Genomic DNA, 9,091 nt, shown 5'->3' on the forward strand with positions numbered 1-9,091 from the left:
GTTAGCATCTCCCTAGACTCTTATACCTGTGTTATCTTATCAACTATATTTGACTCTCAAATCATGTTAGGTTTTCTCAGCAACTGAATATTATCTGTAACACCAACATTGAAAAGGAGTACTCAATTATCTCAGAAGTCAAGAATATTTTGCCTAATTTGTCTTCACAACTAGACAAAATTCTTTTGCACATATAGAAATTAGCTAAATGCTCATGTCCATGCCCATCACTATCCCTCTCTTTTTTTTTTGTATTTTAGTTTTAAAATAAAAATATATTGTTTAAAACACATCTTTCTCACCTCATTGGAGAAACTCAAATGTAAGGATAGCAAACTTAACACCGTTAGAACCTTCATAAATGCTAAAGCTAATCTTAAAAGTTGATGCATCGTCTACCAAGTTGATTAAATACAAAGCAGTTTCACTACCATTGCTTTAAGATGGACCATGATAGTGAGTGCATAGCGCCTTCCCCATCCCTTGTCTTCCACTCTAAGGGTCTGTGATGTTGTTAAGACATGTCCAGTTCTAGATATTTTTTAATTGTAAGACTGTAAAATGAAAGGCATTAATCTGTTGGCCCTAGGCCTGGCATGAGTAGGTACTGTAGAACTAACTGGCCCATCTTTACTCTGGTTTCACTTTCAGGAGAACAATCTGGTTTTCACCCAGTTCTTACTTGATGTCTTTGAATTTTACACTTAGGATGTGGTTGGTCAGAATCAGTATTCTGAGAATATAGGCGATTTTGGTATTTGCACATGGGCAAGCAACAGGTCTGGTTAGCATCTCCCTAGACTCTTATACAAAACACTGCTTCAGTGATATATTTGGAAATAGGACTTTTAGGAGATAATTAAGGTTAAATGAACTCATTGAGGTAGAATCCTAATCCAATAAGATTATGAACCTTACAAGAGAGATCTGTCTCTCTCCATTAACTTAACCCCTGGGAAGTATCACATGAGAACATAGTAAGAAGGCAGGAGAAGGACCCTCACCAGACACTCAAGTGGCCATCACCTCAATCTTAGACCTCCCAGCTTTCAGAACTGTAAGAAACAAATTTCTGTTGTTTCAACTACCAATCCACAGTAATATCTTATGGAGGCCCAAGCAGACTAAGACAGAAAATACACTGAAATCAACAAAATGTTAGGAAGAGAATGGGAAGGCTTTCTGAACTAACTTCTCATTTGAAATCTTCAGGACTTGACAGGAATTCGTGGGGGTTCCTAGAAACCCAAGCTCAGCTTACAGCTGCTCGAAATGGTCATGAGCGGAGGAGAGTCTGTGTTATCCATAGCAACAGGCTTAAAGCCAATTGGGTGGGGACATTTGGGGCCTCATCTATGTAAAACAGAGGCTAGAATCATTAAGGTCTACACACTTCATTCTCACAGACTCCTTGTCTTGTGAGAAAAGAGAAGGGTCAAGCAGAGCTAAAATTATGCTTCTGTTTTAAAAGCCTACTATGCATAAAATATGATTATCATTTGGGGGGCAAGTTCTTATACTAAAAAGCAATATGATCCATCATTGGAATAAAAAAAATCAATTAATCTACTGCATACCAAGCCTTGCTCATAAGTTTTTGCAAAATTTCTTGATTAATCTTTGCAATTAATCTTTCTAGGTAAAAGTGTCACATTCTTTTTTATGTATGCAGAAAGGTGCACTGAACAGCCAATGAACATATGTTAGCACACAAAGCAATAGGGTGTGTTCAGATCTGAATCACAATTGGTGGGAATCCATATTTTTTTCATTTCTTTAACTGGGGTGGAATAATTCTTGCCTTATCATAAATTCTTTCAGTCTTAGTTCCTCCCCTGGTCTAAAATCCAACACGGAAAATTATCCATCACATTATGAAATAGTTTCATATCTTCTTCATTAAAATGCCTATACAAGGCCGGGCGGTGGTGGCGCACGCCTTTAATCCCAGCACTCGGGAGGCAGAACCAGGCGGATCTCTGTGAGTTCGAGGCCAGCCTGGACTACCAAGTGAGTTCCAGGAAAGGCGCAAAGCTACACAGAGAAACCCTGTCTCAAAAAACCAAAAAAAAAAAAAAATGCCTATACAATGCTGATTGAAATGCCATTTTTGTAAGCGCTTATTTTTCTTTTGAGTCCTTTATGCATATTAACTTATTTAATCATCAAAATGATCTAAGGGGTACATAGATCTATTAAAATTTGGGGAGATGGCAAACTGTAAAATACAGAGAAGCTCTTCCCTCCAAGGAAGTACAGCTAGTAAAAAAGCAATGTCTTGTCTGACCTGAGCTCACTACAACTGGGTTCTTAGATCTTCACTGTTACTGTAGTTCAACTGAATAACATTTACTGTACAAAGACAAGCAGCCACTCTACTTAAAAAGATCATAGATTTCAGCCACAGGAAACTGCTTCTCACAGGGCTTTTCATCAGCCAACAGGATAAAATATAATTGTGCCCTAATATTTGTAATGTACCCTTATCTCAGAGAGATGTCTGCTTTGCCTCCAAGCTCTTAATGAAGCTGAGCACATCCAAGGTAGAAAAGACAATGAACAATGAATCACAGGTTCTTGGATTTCGTCCATGTCAAGACTATCTTCTGAACACTTCAAACTCCATTTTGCATTGATCCCTTTGGGTACGGATGCCTCTGGCTTTAGGGATTAGCCTCCTTTCCTCACTGTGCTCACTTAAAGACTGGTAACATGTCAATGTGCTTTTCTTCATGAAACCTGATCTCTACATGGTACTCCATGTCTGGTTTTTATTACCCTGCATCTTCCCAAGAAAAGGCCCCATACTTACCCAGATGCCCAGAAAACCCTACACTTCTTTGATACTCCCAGGCCTGTCCTATCTAAGAAGGGCATGAGAAAATTTGGGCATTTCCTGTGTTTGACATATGACTCAGGGAAATAGGTTTTGTATCTGCAACTTCTTTATTATTGATAACACCCCCAATTCTCTCACTTGCAGCGGTCTCCAGCATGATTAGGAATGATTTTCAACTCACATGTTTTTCTTTGATTAGTAATTCTATCAAATGTAAACCGCCACATATTTGTGTGGCACATCAAGTTCTCCCTGAAGAGAAACCAGTATGTTTAGATCAAGTGACTATATGCATATCTCAGAGATATTTCAACATCTGGCCCCACTTTACAAAAGCCAAGTTTCACAAGTTAGAACCAGAAAGAAGGCATTTGAAAAAACAAGGCCATGGATATCTACAAGAAAACCACATCAATGGGAACATTAAAAGTTTTGCTCATGTAAACATTAAGAATGTGACAAATTGCTAATTTCCTATGAAGGATCATAACTTTCCAACTGAGAACTCCAGGCTGAGGGGAGACACAAGAGTAGAAACAGGAATGTCCCCCCTCACCTCAAAAACAGCTCCAGATGCCTACATCTTGATTTAAAATGCTGATGTCACATGTGGCTAAGAAGTTAGCATTGATCTTTCCAGCCATTGTCCTCACTGAGGGTCACTACCTCTTATCTAGAAGTTGCAGGTCCCACGACACATGGGGAGGAGAAAAATCAGTGAAGGAAGTTAGAATTATCTAACTGAAATCTACAGTATCAGTAAGATTTCATGTGTGACCTCAGAGAAAGAAGAGATTGTAACCATAAAGTAATCAGAGTCCCCCAGGAAAGCTGTGACAGTGTCTGGGAACATAATGGCACACAGACAGGAGAGCTGCAACTGACCTTGAACCCTTTATCTTAAACTGATTGTACATCCCTTTCCGAGATTATCCTTATATAACGTTTTGGTTCAAAATCTGGATCTATTCCAAATTCCTGTTTGTGAATTAGACAATGAATTCACAACTTCAATCAGAACTTTGCATTCTCTGTTTATAAAATAATGATGTATTTTAACTTTTTCCTAATCTGAAGATAGTTTCTGGTGTGGTGTGGGTATTTTCAGACAGATTTGTTTTAATATCTTAAAAGCTGTGTTTATTAGTATATTAATACTTGTATAATCATAAAAATATAAACAATGGCTGGATGGCAGTGATGCACGCCTTTAACCCAGCACTCAGGAGGCAGAGCCAGGCAGATAGATCTCTGTGAGTTCAAGGCCAACCTGGTCTACAGAGCAAGATCCAGGACAGGCACCAAAACTACACAGAGAAACTCAATCTCAGGCCTGTGAGGTGGCTCAGAGGTTAAGAGGCGTGGCTGCTCTTCAGAGGTCCTGAGTTCAATTCCCAGCAACCACATGGTGGCTCACAACCATCTGTAATGAGATCTGGTGCCCTCTTCTGGCCTGCAGACAACATGCAACATGCAGGAGGAATATTATATACATAATAAATAAATCTTAAACAACAAAGAAAGAAAGAAAGAAAGAAAGAAAGAAAGAAAGAAAGAAAGAAAGAAAGAAAGAAAGAAAGAAAGAAACCCTGTCTCAAAAAACAAAAAAGAAGAAGAAAAGAAAAAAGAAATATAAACAATGGCTGTAGTTCTGTAAAAAGTTAAGAGGTCAGAACTTCTTGAAGAAATAGGTAATTCTAACTCTGGCCAGGAAACGGGCAGATGAGCCTGGAATATCTTGTCCCACTTAATAAAGAAGTTATAAAGATTATTATAATCATGTCAAAAAGCCTCAGAAACCAACTTGAAGAGCCTTTTGTCAAAAACCAAGAATAAATTGTACATCAATAAGGATAAGAACTGCATTGGACTATATATTCATTTCTTAGGAAAATATTATCTTAGAACTGCATTGGACTATATATTCATTTCTTAGGAAAATATTATCTTATTGTTAAATGGTATGAGAAAGCTAACTCAATTTGAAATCTGGTTAAAAAAGTAAGAAAGAAGTATTTACACCACATTTGTGTATGCATCTATGACATACAAAAAATATGTGATGTACTTATATATGTTCTCTCTCACACACACATACCTATGTGCACACCTACATGGGTGCACACACACACACACACACACACACACACACACATACACACACACACACTGGATGCCCTGGCAACTAAACAATATAACTTAACTAATATGTGAAGAAATATTGATAGCACTAGATTATCACCCATTTCAATATTTTAATCAACCGAAAATGAACTTGAGCATCATCATAAATAGAGACACACTATGTATACTTCCTGATGAAAGAACATAGTATTACTTATGAAGTAGCAGTTTCTCCCTCACAAAAGCTTGCATCTTATCAAGCGGCCTGATGCCATTGCTAGCTTATAGGAATACAAAAGATAGAAAAGTATGGAAAAGTACCCCTTGGGTATGTGAAGAGCAAAATTCAAATCACTGAAAGTTTCATAAGGCCAGCAGAAATAACCACACAATATTTCAAAAGGGAGAAAAATGATGAGGTTGGAGGGGGACTCTACAGACACTAACTGACCATAGTCTGTGGACCTTTTCTGGATCCCAGTTCAAATAACATTTTTGAAGCAATGAGAAATTTAAACCCTCATTAAGAAATTCGTATTAAGTTTTTAAAGTATGAGAATGATATTGTAGGTACATTAGTAAATGTAATTTCCTTTCAAGACACATGCTAATGTATTGATAGATGAATGATAACCCTAATGGTGTCTTCATAATTGCCTGGGCAAGTGAATGAAACGTGTACAGATTGATCGGGGTTTCACGGTTTGAGAGGCCCGATAATAGAGTTAATTTTCCAAATTTGTCTTTGTTTGTGAATGTTGGAAAGTTTGAAAGAAAGCCAGGGAACACATTTATATTCTACTCTCAGTGACTTTAATAATTCAGGAGAAGCAATGTATCAAATGAATTTTTAAAATTTGTCATAAATTCTTGAGTCTCAAAATATTTTTCTAGTTTCTGGCATTTTCAAAGCAGCCCATTTTTCTAGGAAAAAAAACAAAGTATAAAGAACAAAATGTTTTTACTCTCTTATTTATGTAAATAAATACTTATTTAATTAATTTCATTCACCAATATGTCACCTATATTCACTAGGGCTACTGGCCATTGAGTGGAAAGTCATTTCATACAATAAAATTATATGAGTTTATTTAAATTCATCATTAGTTTAACAGAGTGGAAGTTTATGAGACTGGGGCTTTTCCTTTTCCCCACCACTCTGTCCAACTCTCTAATAAGCTCTTTGCCCAAAGTTAAAAAAGAAAAGAAAGAAATTTACTGTGCTGATACCAGCCATCTATCTCTCTGTTAAAGGCCAAAAGGTTCAGATACAAAACCAGAGCTCCTTATTCTTAATAATGCATAAACCACTTTTCAATCCAAAATATAAAATGATTTTTTTTTTCTATTTGAGCACGCTATTGCTTTACTTGTAACATATTTTACTTCCCGCTTATGTGTAAAATGGTAAGTAAGGGTGTTTTCCCTACAGCCCAGCCCTTCACATTAATATTCATTTTTCACTGTATCTGTTTTAGCTACATCAGTGGTTCTCAACCTGTGGGTCGCAACCCCTTCAGGGTGGAACGACCCTTTCACAGGGGTCACGTATCAGATAACCTGCCTATCAGATATTCACGTTATGGTTCATAGCAGTAGCAAAACTACAGTTACGAAATATCAACAAGAATAAGGTTGGGGGTCGCCACAGCATGAGGAACTGTGTTAAAGGGTCGCAGCATTGGGAAGGTTGAGAACCTCTGGTCCACGTCAACAGACTTTCAAGCAAAACATACTCCGCTAAATCCAAACCCTGTTGTTTGGAAGGGCGGGCCGATGACACATCAGAATACTGACTTCAAAGTACTAATCCATAGTCACTGGTTTAGCTGGATCTTATAATCAAATACTCATACTGCTTCTCCTGGAGCATTTCAAGACCCGTTATTTTTTCCTGGGGCTCTGAAAATGATCTTCTCATGCATTTATCATCCCGCCACCCCCTACTTAGTCACCTGTTTTAAACCCAGATATCCAGGGAGGGAACCAGAAGCCAGGCAGAATCAAACTGTTTTCCTTGGAGTCCTCAAACCAGAGAGTGCTGATTGACATATAACTAAGAATAATCATCCTTAATTAAGGGATATTTTCCCCTGTGTTTAGTCTTGCAACAATATGAAAACATTTGGGAAATGTTTATCTTCAAAGAACTTGAGCACACTTTTTTTTTTTTTTTTGAGTCATTGGCTTATTTTCAGTTCCCGAAACAACCCAAGAGAGACAAACAAATCCAAACAGTTCAATGGAAAAATGCCTCTTCCTCCTATTCCTCTAGCTCTATGTATATTATGATATTTATCTCAAGCTCCTCTTTCTCGTACAAAACTGATAATTAAAAGAGAAATACTTACCCAGAACAAGAAGTTGAAGAAAAACATAGAATATTTTAAACAGCCACTCACACCTGCCATTTCGGAGAAGGGACAGGCACCCAGGTACTGTGGAACGAAGTAGTCCTTACAGAGCTATCCGGCAATAGGCTCTGGGGGATTTTGCCTGCACAGATCCTTATGCCTGCAGACAGCAAAGAAGTAGGAAGTAGACTGAAGAAAAAAAAAAAAGTCCAGTTATTAGAGTGGATAAAAATTTAACCCACACATTTAAATATCCCCAACGTTATCTTCAGGCGAATATGTTCTTTTTCCTTGTTATGGCTGCTAGGGCGTTGGGCCAGGATATTTATGATCTCTTCTCAAAACCCCGCTCCCTCTAGAGTAAACAGATATCAAGTTAAGGGTGTGACTGGAGCAGAGGTGGAGAATGGTACAGGGAGATAGCCGGTGGGATGTGGGCAGGCTTCTGAAGGCGCAGCCTGGCATGGCTAACCTCTATTTTAATCACTGGAATATAGGCTCTTAGGCTCCCAAGTAAATGGACCTGTGTCTCATTTCATTTTGCATTACGTTTTGATAAGAGCACAAAGTTTCTTTCAAAGGCAGCAATGGGTATTTAGAACCCTGCAAAGCCTCCAGGCTTAGTTACAGCAACCTTTCTTATCTTTCACTTCAAATGAACAGTGAAACAAGCACCCGGTCAGTGCTTCCAACTCTGTGTGTCTTGTTAGTTAGTTAGCTAGTTAAGTTAGTTAGTTAGCTAGTTTGTCGTTGTTGTTTTCCTTCAAAAACAAAGCATAAGGAAGAGCTCCCTTAAATACCTGTCACTTTCAAGAACTGAAGGGGAGGTGGCCTTGCGTATTAGGGTAAGACCATTCAGGATTTATCTTTACCTCTTTGTGTGAAGGAAAAAAAAAAAAGGAAGGAAGAAAGAAAACCTCAGGAGCTGCTCCTGACTGCCCCTATTGTATTCAGTTTATGACACAGACACCAGGTTGATAGCCTCCTTTGCTTTTAAGGTGAACTCTGTGGTTTCATTCTTCTGAGAAATGACCTACAGCAACAATTCCACTCTGACTGGTTTCTGGGTTCTGGGCAATTGACAAAGAAAATCCCATGAGGAACATGTTTGTGAACTCGTGAAAGCAGCTCATTCAGCTGGTTCTGGTGCTAATGGGATGGAGCCTTCCCAGGTATTAAATGCAGGATTCTGGGATCTATTTAGACAGGTTGCTTTGAGGAAACAATCTGGGTCTTGGGTCTGTCCACATCCTGTCTCTCAGAGGAATTTCTTGGTCCCTGAATAAAACAATCACAATCCCACACTTCAAGTGGTTAGGAAAATAATTCCTTAAAAAATCCCTACTAAAGCAGGGCGGTGGTGGCACTCGGGAGGTGGGTCTCTGTGAATCAGAGGTCAGCCTGGTCTACAGAGTGAGTTACAGGACAGGCTCCAAAGCTACAGAGAAACTCTGTCTCAGAAAAATAAAAATAAATAAATAAAATAAAAAAATAAAAAACAAAAAACAAAACTCTATTAAATGCAATGTAACATGTGACCGGAGTCTTATCCCATAAAAATACCTAATTTCACTAATATATGACTTTACTCTGTAACTATAAAGAATAATTTTGATGCATTATTACAGTAATATTTAGTGTAGCAGATCAAATTTAGGATTAGTTCCCCCAACTAATACCAAACCTGAAGCTCACTGGTTAGTAAGACAACGCACAGGAATGGGCAGAGACATATTCACGTACCCAACTCGGGTCTTCATGCCTCTGCTGTAGG

The 9,091-nt window shown here is 38.2% G+C and overlaps 1 protein-coding gene across 1 annotated transcript in view; it reads right to left on the reverse strand.

Moving 5' to 3' along the window:
- Tspan8 (tetraspanin 8) overlaps positions 1–7,475 on the reverse strand; it is a 35,119-nt gene extending 27,644 nt beyond the window's left edge. Inside the window, exon 1 of the mRNA XM_059245526.1 lies at positions 7,315–7,475. Within this exon, the coding sequence (XP_059101509.1) occupies positions 7,315–7,374 (60 nt within the window). The 5' untranslated portion in view covers positions 7,375–7,475. The remainder of the gene's footprint in view (positions 1–7,314) is intronic.
- Between the last annotated feature and the right edge of the window lie 1,616 nt (positions 7,476–9,091).

The sequence above is a fragment of the Peromyscus eremicus genome, chromosome 18 (assembly GCF_949786415.1).
Source record: "Peromyscus eremicus chromosome 18, PerEre_H2_v1, whole genome shotgun sequence".
NCBI classification, from domain to species: Eukaryota; Metazoa; Chordata; class Mammalia; order Rodentia; family Cricetidae; genus Peromyscus; species Peromyscus eremicus.